This window comes from Mustelus asterias, chromosome 12, assembly GCF_964213995.1.
Source record: "Mustelus asterias chromosome 12, sMusAst1.hap1.1, whole genome shotgun sequence".
Taxonomy (NCBI): Eukaryota; Metazoa; Chordata; class Chondrichthyes; order Carcharhiniformes; family Triakidae; genus Mustelus; species Mustelus asterias.
In genome coordinates this window covers 91,609,038-91,631,758 of record NC_135812.1, presented here as the reverse complement: position 1 = coordinate 91,631,758, position 22,721 = coordinate 91,609,038, and the positions used below count along the sequence as shown (strand labels likewise).

Sequence of the window (22,721 nt, the reverse complement as noted above, 5' to 3'; positions counted from 1 at the left end):
CACCATGTAAGTTGGCTGTTATTTCTGAACTAAATCTGTTGTTCCTTTTCTATGCTTGGTTAGAGTATGGAAGTATATTAAATGGTGAAATTTAATGTTGTAGAGTACACCATAATTTTAGATATAGCCTGAAGTACTGCTGCCTCACAGTGCCAGTGACCCAGGTTTGATTCCCAGCTGGGGTCACTGTCTGTGATGAGTTTGCACGTCCCTACCCTGTCTGTGGGGTTTCCTCCGGGTGCTCCGGTTTCCTCCCACAGTCCGAAAGACATGCTGGTTAGGTGCATTGCCAAGCTAAATTCTCCCTCAGTGTACCGAACAGGCGCCAGAGTGTGGCGACGGGGATTTTCACAGTAACTTCACTGCAGTGTTAATGTAAGCCTACTTATGACACTAATTAATAAACTTAAAACTTTAAAAGTACAATTTAAATGACCAGAAAATTAAGTCTTGTTTATGGTGACAAGTAGGAGCTAATTTAAACAAAAAAGCTCAGCCGGTTCAAAGATAAAATTATACCCAACCTTTTGGTTCATTCCAATCTTTGTGAAGTTTTAGCGTCTGCCATCATTGATGTTGCCAGGGGCGTTGTTGAGTTTGCAGTAATTTATCATGGCTGCTGCCAGCCCTCCTGACAAGACCCGTTATACTTTTAAAATGAGAATTTTCTTTTCTTGCCAATATTAAATTAAACCAAAAATAATTTATTAACACAAGCCCCAATGAAGCCACTTGAAGGATGATCTGGCTGGAGTGAAAGTTACTGAGTAGATTTCAACTTTCCAGCCAGTTGTGCAGTAAATGCACTTATAATACAATACTCTTGTTGATTTTAACAACATGAAAGTAGTAAGTATTGTAAACTGTGAGGAGGATAGTGTAGAACTTCAAAAGGACATAGATAGGTTGATGGAATGGGCAGACAAATGGCAGATGAAATTTAATGCAGAGAAGTGTGAAGCCATTCATTTTGGTAGGAAGAATAAAGGGTACAATTCCTGAGAACAGAAGGACCTGGGAAAATGTACATAGATCATTGAAGGTGGCAGGGCAGGTTGAGAGAGCAATTAATAAAGCGCAGAGCATCCTGGACTTTATGAACAGGGACACAGAGTACAAAAACAAGGGAGTTGTGTTAAACGTGTATAAAACACTGGATTAGCCTCAGCTGGAGTATTGCATCCAGTTCTGGGCATTACACTTTAGTAAGGATGTCAAGGCATTATAGACCGTGCAGAAAAGATTCATGAGAATATTTCTAGGGATGAAGAACTTCAGTTACGTAGAAAGATTGGAGAGGTTGGGACTGTTTCCCTTGGAGAAGAGGGGTTTTGATAAAGGTGTTCAAAGTCTTGAGGGGTCTAGACAGAGTAGAAAGGGAGAAACTGTTTCCCCCTGGTGGGCATCAGCTATGAGGAGAAGTGGGAAAAACTTGGTTTGTTCTCACTGGAGCGACGGAGGTTGAGGGGTGACCTGATTAGAAGTCTACAAGATTATGAGAGGCATGGACAGAATGGATAGTCAGAAGCTTTTTTCCCAGGGTGGAAGAGTCAATTACGAGGGGGCACAGGTTTAAGGTGTGAGGGGCAAGGTTTAAAGGAGATGTACGAGGCAGATTTTTTTACACAGAGGGTGGTGGGTGCCTGGAGCTTATTGCCTGACTTTTAAGGGATGTCTTGACAAATACATGAATAGGATGGGAATAGAGGGATATGGTCCCTGGAAGGGTAGGGGGTTCTAGTTAAGTCGGGCAGCGTGGTCGGTGCAGGCTTGAAGGGCCAAAGGGCCTGTTCCTGTGCTGTACATTTTCTTTGTTCTTTGGTGGAAGGGATTGAAACCAGTGGAGACCAGTTTAAGCTAACTGGCAAAAGAAACAATGGCAACATGAGGGAAAACATTTTGTCACAGCTAGCGGTTGGGTCAGGAATGCACTGCCCAAGAATGTGAGGGAAGCAGGGTCAATTGAGGTTTTCAAAAGGGAATTGAAGTCTCGCACAGACATGATGGGCCAAATGGCCTTTGCTATAACAGCTCTATGATTCGGGCATACTTATTCTAGTTATGTGTTTGTGTTTGTCTTTTGTTATAAAGCACAGCAGACCTCAGTGAGGCAGAGCCCACCCTGACTCACATGTGCATCACACAACTTTACAGAGAAAAACTGGTAAGAGCTATGATTTTTATTCCATTGTATTGCAGCAACTGTTCCTTTGAACACTTGGGGGTAAATGTCGGATATAAAAGGGAAAAAAGGAAATGTGTGCAGTTATCAAGCCTTCATGTAAAATAGGGCGAAAAGATTAAATGAAGAAAGAATATCAATTCACGTATTTCAGGTAGGAGAGGACCATCATGGAATTATTGGAATAATACTCATAGTTAGACCCATTGTGCATTGTTCAGCTATTTGAAACAGCCATTCAATTAGCCCCACTCCCTCATTCTTTCCCCAGAACCCAGCAAGTTTTTTCTTAAGTGTCCAATTCCTTTTTGAAAGTAATTATTGAATATTGTGTGCAGTTTTGATAGTCTTACCTGAGGAAGGATGTTCCTGCTCTGGAGGGAATGCAGAGAAGGTTTACCAGACTGATTCCTGGGATGAAAGCAAAATACTGTGGATGCTGGAATCTGAAAAAGAAAATGCTGGAACATCTCAGCAGGTCTGACAGCATCTGTGGAAAGAGGATTGAGCCAGTGTTTCAAATCTGTATGACTCTTCGGCAGAGCTAAGAGCAAAGAAAATCAGAAGAGATTTATACAATGAGGGTGGGAAAAGGAGGAGGGGGGGGGGGGGTGCTGTAATAGGACAAAGGGAATGAAGAAGGCTGAGAAAGGCACTAAAAGTGTCCATTAAGTGAGCTGAACAGACTGTTAAGGGACTGCCTGAGGAATGTAGCAGTTCACTCTCTGGAAGGCTGTAAAGTGCCCAATCGGAAGATGAGGTGGTGTTCCTCCAGTTTGCATTGGGGTTCGTCAGAAAATTGCAAAAGGCCAAGGACGGACATGTGGACAAGAGAGCAGGGTGGTGTGTTGAAGTGACAGGAAGGTCTGGGCCTTGCTTGCGAACGGACCGAAGGTGGTCTGCAAAGCAGTCACCCAGTCTGTGTTTGGTCTCTCCAATGTAGAGTAGACCGCATTGGGAGCGGCGAATGCAATAGACCAGATTGAAGGAGGTGCACATGAAGCGCTGTTTCACCTGAAAGGAATGTTTAAGCCCTGGGATGGTGAGCAGGGAGGAGGTAAAGGGGCAGGTGTTGCACCTTCTACGAGTGAGGGGAAGATTTGTTGAATGGTGGCATCATGCTGGAGTTGGTAGAAATGGTGGAGGGTGATCCTTTGAATGTGGAGGCTGGTGGGTGAAAAGTGAGGGCAAGGGGGACTCTGTCTTGGTTCTGGGAGGGCAGGGGGCTGTGAGCAGTGGCCCAGGCGATGGGTCCGACACAGTTGAGAGCCCTGTCAACCACAGTGGGTGTAAAAACACGCTCAGTCCCCCACCTTCAGGACAACTGCCACATTCCTCAGGCAGTCCCTTAACAGTCTGTACCTCGGTTCTGCCATTCGCATATTTTGATCACTTAATGGACACTTTTAGCACCTTTCTCAGCCGCCTTCATTATCATTTATATTCCCTTTGTCTTGTTGCAGACCCCCCCCCTCCCTCCCCCTCATAGTATAAATCTCTTCTGATTTTCTTTCCTCTTAACTCTGACGGAGGGTCATTCAGACTCTCAATGTTGGCTTTATTTGCTCTCCATAGATGCTGTCAGACCTGCTGAGATTTTTCAGCAGTTTCTACTTTTGATTCCTGGGATGGCAGGACTCGCATGAGGAGAGATTGAGTCAGTTAGGATTATATTTGCTGGAGTTCAGAGGAATCTCATTGAAACCTATAAAATTCTGGCATTGTACATACAAGAAGCATATTCCCAATGGTGGGGTGCCCAGAACTAAGGGTCACGGTCTGAGGATACAGGATAGACTGTTTAGGATAGAGATGAGGAGAAATTTCTTCAACCAGAGTGTGGTCAGCCTGTGGAATTTGCTACCACAGAATGCAGTTGAGGTCTAAACATTGCATGTTTTCAAAAAGCAGTTAGATATAGCACTTGAGGTGAAGAGGATCAAAAGATATGGGGGAAGGTGGGATCAGGCTATTGAGTTGGATGGTCAACCACGATCATAATGAATGGCAGAGCAGGCTTGAAGGGCTAAATGGCCTGTTCCTGCTTCTGTTTTCTATGTTTCTATGAATCTTCCATCATCCATTCAGGCAGTGCACTCTGCATCACAACAACTCTCTGCATAGAAAAATGTTTCTGCAAATCCCCTCTGGTTCTTTTGCCAGTCATCCTAAATCTGTGTTCTTTGGTGACTGACACTTTTGCAATAGGAAATAGTTTCTCTCTATTTACTCCATCATCCACCATCAAATATCCTGCTAACTTTCTCTGGTCTTAGAAAACAACCCTAGTTTCTCTCATTTCTTCACGTAACCGATGTCTTTAATCGCTGGTATCATTCTAGTAATTCTCCCCTCAACCCTTTCCTGTAGCGGTGCTCAGAATTGGCCAGTAACTCATTTGATTACTTCAGCAACACCAGGTGTCTTGGTTCATGCACCCCCTTTAAAATTGTACCATTTAGTTTCTTGCTTATTTTGTTATTCAGTCATGAGGTTTGGACACCGTTGACAAAGCCAGCATTCTTTGTCCATCCCTGAAAGCCCTTGAGAAAGTGGCGACGAACCACCTTGACAACTGAATGGCTTGTTCAGCCATTTCAGAGAGAAGAGTAAACTACATTGCTGTCTGGCGACACAGGCCAGACGAGGGAAGGATAGCAGACCTCCATTCCTAAAAGACATCAATGAACCAGATGGGTTTTTCCACCAACCTGGCAATTGCATGCTCATTATTACTGATGTTAACTTTTAAATTCCAGATTAATTAACTGAATTTAAATTCTTTAGTTGCTTTGGATTTGAAATCATTAGTCCTCGCCTCAGTCCAGTAGCATAACCCCTGTGCTGCCATTCCTAGTGCCTCTCCTCCATCTTCCTAACAAAAGGAATCAGTCCATGTATCTGTGTTAAATTTCATCTGCTATCTGTCTGTCTATCTCGCCAGTGTGTCAATCTGAAATCAGTTGCTATCATCCTCACATGTTACATTTCCTAATTTTGTGCCTTTGAAATTTTACCCAGTGTACCCAAGCCCAAGTCATTGATGTGTCCAAAAGAAGAGTGATGCCAACAATGACCTTTAGGGGGACCCACTGCATAATACCTTTTAGTTTCAAAAAATAACCATTCATGACTACTCACTGTTTCTGATCCTAGATAACTTCATATCCTCACAGCCAATGCCCCTTGAAGGCCAGGGCCATTAAAAAGTCTATTATGTGGTACTTTATCGAACATCTTTTGAAAATCTATTTGCGCAGCATCAATCTCTCCAGTATGACTTCATCAAAGAAACTCAATCAAATTAGTTAAGTGTTTGTATATCTAGCCTGCTCAGCCATTTTCTCCTTTCTTTAATGCAGGACAGATGTCCAAACTATAAGCCTGTGGTCGATGTGCAGCCCACATGCTCTTGACAATCTAGCCCTTGGGCCCAGTCAGCTCAGTGAAATGCACACTTGTTACTCATCGACCTGTCTCATATCTGTAGGCCTAGAGGTTTCGGAAAGAGCTGTTGGTGCTTTTTTCAAAATCAAAACACCAAAATTTGTTAGTGTCAGCGAGTCGACATTAAATACAATTGAACAGGACTGAAGAATTCAGCTTCAAATGTGTATTCTCTGATTTCCCCATGAAATATCCGCTGCCCGCAGAGAAAAACACTTGGGGGAAGCTCTTCTGTAAAATATTTGCAAATTGCTCTAATAATCCAAGGATCGTTTTAGATGTCAAGAAAAAGACACGATCTTCTCTGAAATTAAGTCGCCAATAAAATATTGAGCTATGTTGAACATGTCAGTTGGTTTTAATTCCTTCACTATGGAAAATCCTTATCATTTTTTGTGTTCAGAGACAACTCTGGGTGAAATTAAAACACCACAATTAATATTCCCTTGCACCCATGGAAAAACTTTCTTGCCAACAAAGAGGAGAATGAGGAAACAACCTGAGTTTTAACTGAACAGAAAGCAAATGCACTAACATTTCTGTTATGCTGCATGCCGAGAATATAAAATCATCAGATACCCATGAGCCAAGGTTAACACTGAAATATGAATTAGGCAATTAAAAAAATGGCACACACCTTTCTGTCCAATAATTAGTGGCAAATGATGACAAAAACTCTCTGGTTGTTCTAGAAAGCAGCAGTTGTTAAACAATTGAACCCATAACTATAAAAGTTAGTGGTGCAGTGTAAAATAATGCCCCCTTATAGCATGATGTAACTGCAGGCTTCTGCATCATTGTCCCATTAATCTCTATTCAGTAGTCTAGGAATTAGGTTCTTGATCACTGCTGGTTCACAGTTTATATTGGTATGATCTATTGTCTCTTTCAACATGGTTCATTTTAATTCAGTAAAGATCAGTTAATTATCACTATGGGCGGCAGTGGTTAGCACTGCTGCCTCAGTGCCAGGGACCCAGGTTCAATTCTGGCCTTGGGTGACTGAGCGGAGTTTGCACGTTCTCCTCATGTCTGCATGGGTTTCCACCGGGTGCTCTGGTTTTCTCCCACAATCCAAAGATGTGCGGGTTAGATTGATTAGCCATGCTAAAATTGCTCCTTAGTGTCAGGGGGATTAGCAGGGTAAATATGTGGTGTTGCAGGGATGAGGCCTGGGTAGAATTGTTGTTGGTGCAGGCCCAATGGACTGAATGGCCTCCTCCTGTACTATAGGGATTCTATGATTATATCCAATTAATTTGAATGATGCAATTTAAACTGTCCTGCGTACAATACTCACTCTCTCTCACAGGATAAAATTATTCCATAATGCCAAAAGTTTCCAAAGGAGTAATCAATGCTTTGAATTGATATATTTTTACTCATTTAACTCTTTGCTGTTTTATATTTTCTGAGACACTGGTTGTTAGAATCATAGAATCCTACAGTGCAGGAGGAGGCCATTTGGCCCATTTGAGTCTGCATTTACCCTGCTAGCCCCCCCAACAAGGGGTAATTTAGCACGGCCAATCCGCCTGACCCGAACATCCTGGACTGTGGGAGGAAACCAGAGCATCCGGAGGAAATCCACGCAGATACGGGGAGAATGTGCAAACTCCCCACACACAGACTCGAGCTGGGATTCGAACCCAGGATCCTGGTGCTGTGAGGCAGCAGTGCTAACCACTGTGCCACTGTGCTGCCCTTGTTCTCTTTTTTTTTAGTTTGTTGAAAACTGACTATCCTTGGGCTGTAGCAAATTAAAAGTTTAAACTGCAAAACTAGCATACTTTTTTTTTGAAGCAAGAGATATTATAAAACAACGGCTCATTCTCCGCCATCTCCATACTGGGGAAATCCTGAACCAGCAGAGATAAAGTTGAGGCGGAATGTGTCCTCACTTGAATCAACTGGTTAGATCCTGGTTTTTACAGAATGATTTGTGAACATTATACTTTTTATTAAAATATGAAAAATTCAGATTAGTATTTAACTTTGTGCCTTTCACAGGCTTTCGTAACCATTTCAGAATGCAGTGGGTTCAAAAACTCAGCTTGATAAGCATCCTTGTTATATATTCCTTCCAGGTACAACATGTGGTGTCTCAAAATTGTGATGGATTACATTTACGGAGCAGTTTACCTCGAAAGGCACTTTCAGAACTGCATGGAAATATGTATATAGAGGTAAGGTAGCAGAGAGACTGGTATACAATTTAAACATGGTATAGTCATATCCATTTCATTATTCGAATGTCAGGATAGGGCCCATAATTTATCATGTGAAGTATTTTTTATAATTGGTCTGTTTTCAGTCACTAGAAAATAGTTACTGAGGCCAGACATTACTAATTGTTTCAGTTTCTGGTGCAATTTTAAATGTTTCCTATTACAATTTTAAAAAAAGAGTCATGACAATGTTTTTGGAATTTTCTTTAATCAAATTTCTCCATCTCCTGAAAGTATTTGCTCCATTTATATGATAATGGCCACTTGGCAAGGTGCTATAAGATGAACTGTAACTATACAGGAGTCAAAGGGGACGAAGGGAAAACATTTGATGGAATTTTTATTTTCCATAATGTATCCTCACCCAGTGTCCGTATAAGTGTACTTCCAGTGTGCTTTCTGAATGGTGATCAGGGTTGATTTCCTGCTTTGTAACGCAGAGCAACGAAGCCAGTGTTAGTCCTTTGATTGATGTGACTGAGATTAACTAATTTAGCAAATTGGGATTGAACTAAGGACCTTTCTGGTCCATATGCTTCAGCTACTTGCCAAAATAAATGATTGTGCCTTTGAGGCACAAAATAAAAATTCTACTCTGCAAGAGTTCAAAATACTGTGTTTCCCCAGTTTTTGTTTCCTCTTACTTAGAAGAGGAAGTTCGAAGCAGGAATGTCCTGGGCACAGTTCAAAGGACAATGCAACAAGAGGTTCTTAACCCAGAATTGTACAATTGACTTGAATTAACTACAGTTTCAAACATCAAGGGTTTTTCACATTATATAGACAGATTGAGAAGTTCCTTAGGGAGTGAAACTTTTTGAGGCCTTCAAAATTTATGAAGGGATTTGGTGAAGTGAGTGTGGACAAATGTTTCCTCTTGTGGGTGAATTCAGAACAAATAATTATAAATGTCTGATAGCCGGATCAAATAAAGAATTTGGAAAGAATTTCTTTGCACAGAGGGTGACGATAATGCTGAACTGCTACAAGGAGTGGTTGACGCAAACAGCTTCACAATTACTGTAACACGTTTAAAGCGAGCCTTAATTAATTCATAAAGGAGAAAGAAAAAGAGGGATATTGGTTGCAAGGTGTGAGGTGACTCATCTGCTTGGTTTAGACAGTTGGGCTGAATGGCTGTTACTGTGCTGGAAATTCTATCTACTAGAAATACTCGTTTTTGATTGTCAAAGTAAAATGTTACAATTGCAACAGAAATGTTATAACTGGAGAAGTTCTGTTGACCAAAGAGGTAATGTTTCAATACATTTCACTGTGAAATGATGGAATCGCGTGTGGTGAGCTGTTAATTTCAGCCCAGTCCTGCTACTGTGAGCAGTTTCCAAGCGAGGCCTGGTACCTTCCCACACTATCGGCCCTTCTCTGAATTAGTGACTGGGTTGTTTTTAAGAGTGTTAGTGTCCTGTCGCATTAAAATGAGCTCTCAGCTTCTCCATTAGAACAGATTATTTCTCTCCGATGTCAGTACTGGTCAATACACCGGCCAGTATTGGTCAGTAATTAACCAGTTAATTACTGCCAGCATTTCACTTCATTATGGTGATGTGATTTTTGCAGGTTTGCACATATTGCTCTCCTAATCGAGAATACATTCGTCTGTTTGATGTCACTGAGCGCACATCGCTACACCGACACAATACTGGAAGAAAGTGCCACAAGTGTGGTGGGGGGCTGCGAGACACAATTGTGCACTTTGGGGAAAAGGGAACACTGGAGCAGCCACTGAACTGGAAAGGAGCAGCTGAGGCAGCCAAGAAAGCTGATGTCATCATTTGTCTCGGTTCCAGTTTAAAGGTTAAGCATTGTTTTCCAGAAACTTCCTTTGTCATTTCGGATACTGAATGGACTTTGGTTGCTTTTGAAATATCATGCCACACCCCATTGTACATTTTGTGTAAATAAGAATTTCTAGCAATTTCTTGTGTTGTTGGCTATAAAAGTAAAGTTATGAATCCAGAACTATGGAATCCACAGTAATCACCCTTTAATTCAAAATTATTAACCTTTTTAAAATGTTAATAAATGGAGAAATTACAAACTATTTAATCCTTTGAGAGCAGCACCTCTCATGATTCTTAAATCTAAAGACTAAGAAGCAATATCCTGTATGGTTATAGTAAGGTACAAAAAGTTAAAAACAAACTTGAGATGTCTTATATTTTGTATTAGTGTATAACCATTACTACTGATTGTCCAGGATCCTTTTATTTACTACTCCCTGATATTCAAGTGATCATCCTTCCTGATACAATTTTTTTTGCCTCTTCCAAGTGCCCAATATCATTGTCAAAGATTGCAATATTTCCTAACTTTTGGCACCAGCCACTTCCTGGTTGGATTGGATGCAGATTCGAGCATTCCATTTCAACAGTATGTGAATCTGAGAATAGTACCATATACCACCTTTCATTTTCAATACTGACCATCTTTGAGGCCTCTGGCATTCACCTGTGGAATCTTTAAGCGTCCAAACCATCTCAGTGAGGGCAATACTAAACATCAAATCCAATATCCATAGTTATTCTGCTTCAGCATTTGGAGAGCAAGTACATCGGGTGTTCACTGGGCATATTTGGATTTTGGCAGATTCTGCCATTTCAAGGGAGTGGCAGGGTGGCACAGTGATTAGCATTGCTGCCTCACAGCACCAGGGGCCCCGGTTCGATTCCCGGCTTGGGTCACTGTCTGTGTGGAGTTTGCACATTCTCCCGGTTTCCTCCCATAGTCCAAAGATGTGCAGGTTAGGTGAACTGGCCATGTTAAATTCTCCCTTAATGTACCCGAATAAGCGCCAGAGTGTGGCGACTAGGGGATTTTCACAGTAACTTCATTTCAGTGTGAATGTATGCCTATTTGTGACTAATAAATTAGCTTTAACTTTAAGTTGCTGACCCATAGTTGTTGAAACCACCTCTTATGTAAATATCTTCATATTTCTATTTGTTTCCAATTTAAATTATTCTATCTGAATTCTTAAAATGTGAGCAAGTTCCGCAAAATTATTTTCATCTAAAATAACACTTTCCTTATTATAGGTTCTTAAAAAGTATGCTTGTCTTTGGTGCATGAGCAGGGTACCTCACAAAAGGCCAAAGCTGTACATAGTAAATCTACAGGTAGGAACCAGTTTCTTCGTTCTTCATTCTTGTGATGTGGTTGTCACTGTATAAAGGAGTTTAAGAGTCGATTACGTTGGTGTGGGACTTGCCTCATAGTAGATCAAACTGGATAAGGAGAGCAGCTTTAACTCCCTACAAAAGGGCAGTAGCAAACCAAAGATTGGAAGAATTTTTATTTACTGAAACCAGCTTTTTATTATTAAAACGGAATTGAAATCCTCTATTGTGGTGGGAAATGAACCGGCATTTTCTTGTTTTATTATTAATCCAGAACCCTGGATTATTTATCCAGTAACACAACAACCACGTGCCACATCCTACAATAACGCAGAAGCAATATACTGCAGATAATGGAAATCTGAAATGCCTTTCATTGGAACCCAAGAAAGATCGTAGACTTGAATTGTTAAACCTGCCTCTCTCTCTCTCTCTCTCTTTCTCCAAATGCTGCAAAGTCTTGCTGAATGTTTAATATTTTGTTTATATTAGGTTCCATGTATTAAGATGTATTATCTCCCTTTCATTAGATGTCCCGTTGATTAGTTGAGTTTAAAAGTGATTTCGGAGTTTGGTTTTTCAAAAACATGCTTATGTGATGATGGCTTTATGTTTTAAGATTGGTTTCAATGCCCAATCTGGATTGGATGATGTGTAACTTCGTTGCCCTGCTATATTCTGTGCTGAATTTCAAATTGCACAACTCTTAAGTTTATTTATTAGTGTCACAAGTAGGCTTACATTAACACTACTATGAAGTTACTGTGAAATTCTCGGAGTCGCCACACCCCAGTGCCTGTTTGGTCAATGAACCTAACCAGCATGTCTTTCAGACTGTGGGAGGAAACCGGAGCATCCAGAGGAAACCTACACAGACACGGGGAGAATGTGCAAACTCCACACAGACACTGACCCAGGTCCCTGGCGCTGTGAGGCAGCAGTGTTAACCACTGTGCTGTGTTTGCACAGTGGTTGGCACTGCTGCTTCAGCACCAGGGACCCAGGTTCAATTCCTGGCTTGGGTCACAGTCTGTGCAGAGTTTGCACGTTTCCCCCCCCATGTCTGCGTGGGTTTCCTCCCACAGTCCAAAGACGTGCTGGTTAGGCGGATTGGCCGTGCTCAATTCTCCCTCAGTGTACCCAAACAGGCACCAGAGTGTGGCGACTTGGGGATTGTCACTGTAACTTCATTGCAGTGTTAATGTAAGCCTACTTGTGACACTAATAATAAATAAATCATCCTAGATGATGGGAGTAGGGGAGGATAAAAGCAAAATGGTGCGGATTCTGGAAATCTATAATCAAAACAAAGTTCTGGAAAACCCAGCAGGTCTGGCAGCATCTGTGGAGAAATAAAGTTACATTTTGTGTCCGTATGGCTTCTTCAGATCAAGAATGGAAGCCTAGAGATTATGATGCGGTGACCACAATTTGTTAGTGGTAACAGCATTTAAATGTAATCAATAAAATGAAATTTGCAGCTTTAAAAATGAACAGGATTGGACTCGAGCGTGGATATATTCTTCTGCTTAAAGCTACTATGCTAAATCTATAAAAAGGCAGATCAGTCACATCTTTTACGTTGGCTTCCTGTGCACCACTCTACATGAACTCCAGCACTTGCACCCTGACTAGGTGAAAAGCTACCTGTTAATCTCCATTAGCTCGCATCTCTCAATGGCTCAATTTCCAAACTTTCACATCTTTCCAGGGTCCTGCTCATTTCTAGCTTTGAAATCTTTTCAGATCCTGTGCCTAAGTCTGCACTCCCCATTCTTCCAACTTTGGTCCAATGTGCATTCCCCTCACCTTCTACTCTATCTTTGGGGGCAGGACCTGTCACCATCACCCACCCTGCTTATCCCATCCACTTCATCCTCATGATCCAAAACTCCATTCTAAAACTCTTTGTCTTGCTCCATTTCTCCCCTATCAAACGGGTGGCAGAGTGGTTAGCGCTGCTGCCTCAGTGCCAGGGATCTGAGTTTGATTCCCGGCTTGGGTCACTGTCTGTGCGGAGTCTACATGTTCTCCCTGTGTCTGCTTGGGTTTCCTCCGGGTGCTCCGATTTCCTCCCACAGTCTGAAAGAAGTGCTGGTTAGGTGCATTGGCCATGCTAAATTCCCCTTCAGTGTACCCGAACAGGCCTGGAGTGTGGCGACTAGGGGATTTTCACAGTAACTTCATTGCAGTGTTGATGTAAACCTATTTGTGACACCAATAAATAAACTTTAACTTTTACCTTTACTATCTACTGCCTCCCAAGATTTATTTCCTGTTTTATTCTGCCGACGAATTTCTCAGCAAGTTGGGACATTTTTTGACTTGAAAGACAGTGAACTGGTGTAAATTGTAATCTGTTACTCCCTTCTTCTCTGCAGTGGACACCAAAGGATGATGTAGCTACACTGAAGATCCATGGAAAATGCGATGATGTCATGCAATTGCTATTGGAAGAACTTCATCTTGACATGCCACACTATGACAGGTATAGGAGGCGGTGGTGTACTGATATTGTCACTAGATGAGTAATCCAGAGACCCAGGGTAATGCTCTGGGGATCCGGGTTCAAATCCCACAGTAGATGGTGAAATTTGAATTAAATCTAATGCGACCATGAAATCATTATCGACTGTTGTGAAAACCCATTTGGTTCACTAATGTCCTTTTGGGAACAAAATCTGCTGTCCTTACCTGATCTGGCCTAGATGTGACCCCAAATCCACAGCAATGTGGTTGGCTCTTAATGCCCTCTGAAGTAAGTGGCCTAGTAAGTCACTCAGTTCAAGGGCAATTCAGGATGGCCAACAAATGCTGGCCCAGCCAGCGATGCCCACATCCCATGAATGAATTTTTACAAAGGATTGGAATTTCATTTTGCTGCTTCCCCACTGTCCTCCAACCCTCCTTTAAACCGCTTGCTCCGTATAAAATCTTCCCCACACACAATCTGTGCTGTTGGCTGTTTAAACCTATTCATGATATTGCCTCTTCCAATCTTTATGACCTCTAGTTTTACACCCCTGCCCACCGTCCCGTTTTGTCTTGCCAGTCATGGCCATGGATGTCAGCCATTTAGATCAGATTGTCCAACCTCTTCACTTGGGTGGGGGTGGAGGAGGGGGGATGTCCACATTTCCATTTTCTTCTCCCTCCAAGGGCTCGAAGAGAAATTTCAGAAAGATAAAGTTTAGCGCAACGTTAAATGTGAATTTCAAAATAAAGTTGAAGCTTAAAGAAAATAAATTGAGCAAAAATGAAACCATATCGGAGCAATAGATTGATTATTAAAAAAATTAATTAATAAAGGTTGACATGAGAGTGTGAGGGGCACAGAGTCTATTTGGCTCACATGCAAGTTCTTGATGCTCACTCACTTCCCTTCAGCCATTGTGAAAGTGGCTTGATTATGTGCTGGAGTGAGTGGGAATCCTGATACCGCAAGTGAGCCAGACAAATGCACACGCTCCCTGTACTCACTGACACACTCCCACATTCACTCACTCTCTCCATCTCTTACACTCTCTCCCTTCCACATTCACTTACTCTCTCTTCCACGCACCCCTGGGCAGCGAATCTCTTCATCCTTACCATGAACACCCACACCTGTACAATCGCATACAAGTCTCTTCTGCCCCAGCAGCAAGTCTCTCCCATTCCCAACTGGCACACCCTGGCCGTGAGTTGTACAAGTGTGTGCGCACCCGGCTGAGGTGCACTAACAGTGCAGTCTGGGAAGACATTTACACTACCTGACACCCCGTTGAGCTATCTTGGAGCAGTTGCTGCTTTTTTGCTGAGTATTTCCAGAATTTTTATTTTTTTATTTTTTGACTTTTGTTGGTGAATTATAGTTGCTGAGAATAGATTACAAAATCTTTATCCATTAATATCTCAAAATAACTTTTACTGTGATGCCTGATTCTCGTCAAGGTCCAAAGATCCTATTTTCAGCCTAGCTACTCAGCTGAGACCAGGTGAAGAAGACAGTCATAGTCGTAAACTACTAAGCAAGGACAGTTCAGGAGGTGTTGGTTCCGCTATCTCCGGAGGTTGGTATGGAAAAGGTTGTGCGAAAGGTAGAAGAAAGAAGAAAATCTAAACTGGGAATGCCGATTGTCATTGTTTACATTTTTCTGATTTTAATTTTCCTTCCCTCCCCTATGTAAACCCCCATCGCCCCGGGGAAGGAGCAGAGCTAATGGCAGGTTTCTGCAAAGCCTGATGCCTATACTGCATAATGCTGCTTCTGTCAGCTGTGTGCTGGCTGCATGACCAGGAGTTACCATTTTGCATATTAGATTGTGATTTGAACTAGTATTGTTAGTCCAAGTCCTCAGGGTACCATAATGTTAACTGGACCACTAAAATTCAAACATTTGAAACTTAATGGGCTACCTGGTTTAAAATCATGTGACATTAGAAATTTGGCCACCAAATGCTCTGTATGAGGCATGGCAAACAAGTCTCTGAGATGAGGAGTTTTTTAAATTGGGAAGAGGGTAAAGATTTTGGCCGAAAGGCATTGACAGGCAGCTAATTATCATTGAATCCACTCACTACCAGCTTAAAAAAAAAAGTCATTTATTGGAAAGTGAAGCAACGTATCAGATTTTCTGCTGGGAAGTTAAGTCTCAAAGTACACATTCTAGGGATGCTTTTATTGCTGGATAATGCACCCTACCCCTGGTTTCAGGGAAATGGGAACACAAGACAAGAACAGACAGTTATTGCCAGTTTTCCATTCACTCGGACGTTGAAAATGATCTCCGTTCAATGCCCAGTAGAAAGTGCTGGTGACAAGTGTGGAGCCAATGAGGCTCCAAATTTTCCAATGCACACCATTTCAAACCATGCCCAAGAGCCAACGTAAGCCGGTAGAAATTCTAGATCCATTTCTGTAACTTTTCCTTTCATAAAGCAGATCATTTGAATCATTCTGTCACCAAACTTGTTTTGTGACTTCCTGTTAAATCAGTTTCAGTTTGAGTAATGTTAAATCTTGACAGTAAATGCAGAAGGGGTAGCTATGTGCTGAAATAGCTTTTATAAGTGCATTTGTTTGTGCCAAATTTCAATGGTATTTTTAAAGTTTCAATTTTGACTGCAGCCACTTTCCATCAAAAGTAATGGCATCAAAGCCAATAAAGCAGCAAGCCTGTTTATAGCTCTGGTGGTGCTCTGAAAGTTTTAACTTAAATTTTGAAAACGTTAAGAGAAGCCACAGAAGAAAGTAAAGCTTTTGAGTATATTTTGCACTAGGAAATATTCAATTTACAATGCCATTTTTATGTCTTTGTTTACTTATATTGCATATTTGGACTACTTCTTGAAGAATTTTTTGAAACCACTTCTTGTACACAGGGACTTTTCTAATGATTGGTTGCTTTTTTAGATTTGCTACTACTCTTGCTCATTGTTGGAAGCCTCTAATGTGTTGTTTTACAGTTCACTGTAATATTGCAAGCTAGGCTACAGATGGATTGATCCTGAAACAATCCCACAGTTATCTATACCCTTAATTACTACTAATCAGGGACACAGCCCTACCTGAATATTTTTTTTCTCAGCAGTTTCCCAAAGTTACTCAAATACGCTGTCTGGCTGTAAATAATATGGATTATACTTACTGCAACATGAGCTCCACCTACTAATCAGCAAAAAGTTTTAAAGTAATATTAAATGTAGATAACTACCTATGGGGATAGGAGGGGTGGATAATCCTTGTACAAATGTTTGAAAATTTTACAGTTTTTTGTAATTTTCTGATACTGGAGCATTGTTCTAAATGTGAAAAACGAGCTCTTTAAGGGTGAGTCAAGAATGCCAAGACTTCAATTACTTTACATGCAAAGAGACTGGTAGGTGCTGTGAAAGTCCTGGTATATATCCTAGAGTCTGACTGAGAGATTGCCTGGAGACTAATGTCATTAGGACATTAACTGGGTTTGTTCCCAAAGGACTTCTCGCCCCACCATGCCATGGTTCGCGGCCATGGTCTTCCATTGGCTTGGTCTGTGATTATGCTTGGCAGAGTACGCAGTGGTTTGCTGTTGGCTTCTGCAGTCTGGCTGACTAGGAAACTCACTCTGCCACCTGCCTCATGCATATCTAAAGGATTTACAAGCTGATAATCAACCTCTGGCCATGTTATAAACGCACCTTCTGTGACCATCAAGTCCTGAAGTGAGACTTAAACCCACAACTTTGGCTCAGAGATAGGGACACTACCACTGCGTCACAAGATCTCCTTTGTTCTAAATCACAGAATGGGAGAAAAAAAAGTGTTTCGGGATCAATCTATTAGCCTCGAGACAACACTGAATGTTGTGGCTTGTTTTTAATACAACTTAAATCAGTTTTAACACCAAAACCATGTAAAGACACATAAAAACGGGTATTTTTTTTAAAGTTGTAAAATATATTGCATGTTCATATCCTGACATTTAATGAATGAATTGAATGTTAGTATCCTGAAAATAAATGAATGGATTAAATAGTAAAACAAAAGCAAAATACTGGAAATCTGAAATAAAAGCAGTGGATTCACTGACAATGTCCTGACAGTGGGTTGGTGGGTGGATTGAGTGGCAGATTCCAGGCTGTGAATGAGTGGGAGAATGTGTATTTTGTTAAAAGATGCTGCTGTTTTTATCTGATGGAGTCTGAGTTTTTTTTTCTGTTTTGAAAATGTTAAATGTTCTGCAGTTCCTACACTCATTCTTGCCTCTAATAATGCTGAGCGAATTAAGTCCAGAGATGGCTTTTCAGGGTCAAAATGTAAACAAAAAAAATTTGATATTTGTGAGCACAGGGCTTAGACTGACTTGTAACAGTTTTTTTAAAGTCTTATGCCTTCTTTCAAGTATTCTTGATGTTTTGTAATGTTGTGTAATGTAAACATTAAAATTGTTCAGCTTTCCAGCAACATCAGCCTACACTTTTAAAGATGTAAAAAAAAAGTGAAATTCAAACATATGGTTGTAAATTTAACACCTGGGTTGTTCTCTACTTGTGTGTCAATGGCCATGTGATTGTCACATGTCATAGAAATCATAGAAACCCTACAGTACAGAAGGAGGCCATTCGGCCCATCGAGTCTGCACCGACCACAATCCCACCCAGGCCCTACCCCCACATATTTACCCACTAATCCCTACGCATCTTAGGACTCTAAGGGGCAATTTTTAACCTGGCCAATCAACCTAACCCGCACATCTTTGGGCTGTGGGAGGAAACCGGAGCACCCGGAGGAAACCCACGCAGACATGAGGAGAATGTGCAAACTCCACACAGACAGTGACCCGAGCCGGGAATCGAACCCGGGACCCTGGAGCTGTGAAGCAGCAGTGCTAACCACTGCGCTACCGTGCCGCCCATATGTGTAACGCTTGCAAGGATTTTTTTTTGTGCGTTGTGTTTCTATAATGGCATTTCATGTTGCAGCATCAAGAAATCCTCTTCATAATTACTGGAAGACAAATGAGCATACAATTGATGAACCACTAGTATAGAACAACCCATCTGTGGTTGCACTTTATTTGGTATAAGTTGTCAATTGTATTACAACAGAACTGTAATTATTTTTAAAATAAACAGTCCTAAATGGGAAGCCTGCATTCTTCTGGTTCAGTGTAAATTGGTTGTTATCTCTAGTAAAGAAAATCTATCCAAGCTGCCTGATGATATGTATGCCATTTTGTGTAATGATGTGAACCTTTTTCCAGTGATGCTTCCTAGATAGTGAGTTATTGATGTTGAGCTTCCTGATAGGAACCCTGCCAATGGTCAATCCCAACGAGTGCCTTGCTTTAGTTTCTCATCTCCCGATTAACGAACGATGCCTGGCTTTTAAACTAGCTAGAAAGAGGTCAGTAAATTGACCTGTGCATTCACATGAGACCATGATGCAGAACCACAGACAATACAATGGGGGAAATACAAAATTATTCAAAAGATAATTATAGGAAAATGTTCTCCTAATTAGTTGTGAAATTTTGAGTAGTTTGTAACTGATGAGAACAAAATACGTCAGGGGGTATAAAGAGTATAGAATGAGAAATGGCCATTTGGTCCATTAAGCTTGCTGCTCCCATGGACCATGCATGGTCCATGGACCCCAAAGTGAACTCTGATTTCTGGAGGATTGAGCTCTCAAGGAAGTTACCCTGAGGAGATCAAAAACAAACAAAAATGCCCCACAACTGCATTTTCCCCAGTGTGTCCTGTTCACAAAAAGTAGCCATGATGTGGAGATGCCGGCGTTGGACTGGGGTAAGCACAGTAAGAAGTCTCTCAACACTAGGTTAAAGTCCAACAGGTTTATTTGGTACCACAAGCTTTCAGAGTGTCGCTCCTTCAGGTGAGTGAGGAGTTGTGTTCACAAACGGGGCATATATAGACACAAACTCAATTTCCAAACATTATCTTGTAAATTGAGTTTGTGTCTATATTTGCCCCGTTTGTGAACACAACTCCTCACTCGCCTGAAGAAGAAGCGACACTCTGAAAGCTTGTGGTACCAAATAAACTTGTTGGACTTTAACCTGGTATTGTGAGACTTTTGCTACACAAAAAGTAGGACAAATCCAAACCAGCCAATTTATAGCCCCATCAGTCTACTCTGCATAGCCAGCAAATGATGGAAGGTGTCAGTGAAAATGCTATAAAATGACATTTAGCATCCTGCTCACCAATGCTCATTTTGGGTTCTGTCAGAGCTAACCTCATTTACAGTCTTGGTCTAAACATGGGAAAAATAACTGAATTGCAGAGGTGAGAGAGTGAGTGACTGCCCTGGACATGGCAGCATTTGACTAACTGACATCAAAGTACCCTGCAAAAATAAAGTCAATGGGAAGTGGGAGAACAGTCTACTGGTTAGTCACAGCTAAGAGTTTTAACAACACCAGGTTAAAGTCCAACAGGTTTATTTGGTAGCAAATACCATTAGCTTTCGGAGCGCTGCTCCTTTGTCAGATGGAGTGGATATCTATGGAGTGGTGTTGTTAAAACTCTTACTGTGTTCACCCCAGTCCAACGCTGGCATTTCCACATCATAGTCACAGCTAACACAAAGTATAATGGTTGTAGTTGTGGAGGCCAGTTATCTCAACCCCAGGACACTGCTGTAGGAGTTCCTTAGGGTAGTATTCTAGTCATAATTCGGACACTGCTTTAGCTGCTTCACTCATATTCCCGCTAACATAATGTAAATAAGGGGTTTTCACTGATGATTGCAATGTTCATGACCATTCGCGAATTTTCAACATTCAGGCTTGACTGATAGGTGCAAGTACTAGATCTTCATTGAGAGAATACCTAACCATCCCTTAACATTCAGTGGTATTGCCATAACTGAATTCCCCAACCATCGAGATCCTGGGGGTTACCACTGATCAGAAACTCAACTAGACTAGCCACATAATTACTGTAGCAATAAAAACAGGTCAGAGACTTTGAATGTTATGATGAGATCATCGATCTACAAAGCACAAGTCATGAAATATTTTACTTGCCTGGATGAATGAAGCTTGAACAACATTCAAGAAGGTCAACATCATCCAGGACAAAGCACCTCACTTAATGAGCATCCCATCCACCACCCTCAACATTCATTCCCTCCCCCACTTCTTCACAGCGATAACAATATTTACCATGTACAAGGTGCACTGAAGCAACTCACTAAGCCCCCTACGACAGTTTCTCCAAACCTGCAAGCTCAACCACCTAGAAAAATGAAGGGAAACATACACGTGGGAATGATGCCAGCTGCAAAGACCCTTCCAAGTCACATACCATCCTGACTTGGAACTATCCATGCTGTTCCTTCATGGTCACTGGGTCAGAATGCTGGAACTCTCTAACAGTGTGTGCCTACACACATGGACTGCAGCAGTTTGTGAAGAAAGCTCATCTTCTCAAGGGTAGTTAGGAATGAACACCAAGTGGTGGTATTACTGGCAAAGCTCACATCCTAAGAACAAATGAAATAAATTATTACAGTCTGCAAAGTACTTGATTAACAGAGCCATTTGACTTTTATCCCATTTCCAATCAGGCTTTTGCCAATTTTTTGGAGGAGGTAATGAACAGAACGTCAACTTTGTTCTGGGTGTTTCATTCCCATCTTCATTGCATTTCTAAGTTTAAGTCTCAGTTGAAGTCTAAATTTGAACCTGTGATCCCTCAGTTCTTTGATCTTCCATGCAGCCATGCCATCATGCACCCATGATTGATCTTGGGCCCAGCATTTCAGAGTTCATTTAATTGGTATCAAATCAGATCCCGAACATGGCTGTTGATAGAGTCCATTGGGTGGCATGGTGGCACAGTGGTTAGCACTGCTGCCTCACAGCGCCAGGGACCTGGGTTCGATTCCCAGCTTGGATCACTGTCTGTGTGGAGTTTGCACATTCTCCCCATGTCTGCATAGGTTTCCTCTGGGTGCTCTAGTTTCCTCCCACAGTCCAAAGATGTGCAGGTTATGTGCATTGGCCATGTTAAATTCTCCCTCAGTTTACCTGAACAGGCACTGGAGTGTGGCAACTAGGGGATTTTCACAGTAACTTCATTACAGTGTGACTGTACGCCTACTTGTGACTAATAAATAAACCTTTAAATTTTAACTTTATTTTGCTGGGTGATGTCAGTGGTTACTTGGAATGAGTAGCTTTACTTTCAAAACAAAGGATAGAGTGATAAAGTTGTTTATAATCCTTAAAACGAATAAAGGAGTTCACAAATTGGGTAGTATTTAGAAGTTACATAGTGTATATATACAGAATATAAGCAAGAATGGTTTGGTGTCTGCTTTCATTTGAGATAAGACAGCATGTGATGTCTGGGAACATGGATTCATTGGTCTGGATGTCTAATTGATCTATAGATATCATCAGTATGTCCTGTAGAACTTCAGTAAAACAGGCTCTTATCAATGTGTTTTTGATGAGAGAACTGCTTTGCCATAGCATGTTTTTGTTGTATCTGTCCATGCTTAGCATAAGCCAACTAAAGATTCAGGATAGTTTTATAAAACTTACAAAGTTACAGAAATTACACAAAGTCTATCTAAAATACATGAAAATCTAGTGTGCTAAGTATAACACAACTCATCCAACTAACAGATATTAAAATTTTAAAAAACGACAGTTGCAAAAGCTAATTACAGAACTGAATTCTAAACTTTCAAAATCAAAGATGGTTACATACTGTCAAAAAAGTGACTTTTTAATATAAGTTAAACTGCATTAATTTAATGCATGAGGCCGAATGTTTAAACACTTGTTTTTCTTTGCTCAATAGGTCTTTTGAATTTAGAGAACTGATCATTTTAATTGCTAGGGAGGTGGATGGTTCCGTACCAGTTCATCCTTGACATCTTGTATCACTGTTTTTCCCTCCCTTGAGCGTGATGCAGAGATAAAGTAATGCAATGAGCTAGTGCCCAAGAATTCAGCATAAATTCCAATTGGGTTGACATGCTTTGATCATTTAACTAATGCCCATAACTACAAACTTTTTAAAAAATCATTTATTAGTGTCACAAGTAGGCTTACATTAACACTGCAATGAAGTTACTGTGAAAATCCCCTAGTCGCCACACTCCAGCGCCTATTTGGGTACACTGAGGAAGGATTTAGCGTGGCCAATGCACCTAACCAGCTTGGACTGTGGGAGGAAACCAGAGCACCCGGAGGAAATCCATGCAGACACGGGGAGAACATG

At 41.3% G+C, this 22,721-nt stretch overlaps 1 protein-coding gene across 1 annotated transcript in view; it reads left to right on the top strand.

The window, feature by feature from the left end:
* The window catches only part of sirt7 (sirtuin 7), a 28,497-nt gene extending 9,885 nt beyond the window's left edge, over positions 1–18,612 (top strand). Inside the window, exons 5-10 of the mRNA XM_078226061.1 lie at positions 2,092–2,164; positions 7,717–7,815; positions 9,436–9,672; positions 10,914–10,994; positions 13,376–13,482; positions 14,928–18,612. Of these exons, the coding sequence (XP_078082187.1) occupies positions 2,092–2,164; positions 7,717–7,815; positions 9,436–9,672; positions 10,914–10,994; positions 13,376–13,482; positions 14,928–15,096 (766 nt within the window). The 3' untranslated portion in view covers positions 15,097–18,612. The remainder of the gene's footprint in view (positions 1–2,091; positions 2,165–7,716; positions 7,816–9,435; positions 9,673–10,913; positions 10,995–13,375; positions 13,483–14,927) is intronic.
* Positions 18,613–22,721: the final 4,109 nt, after the last annotated feature.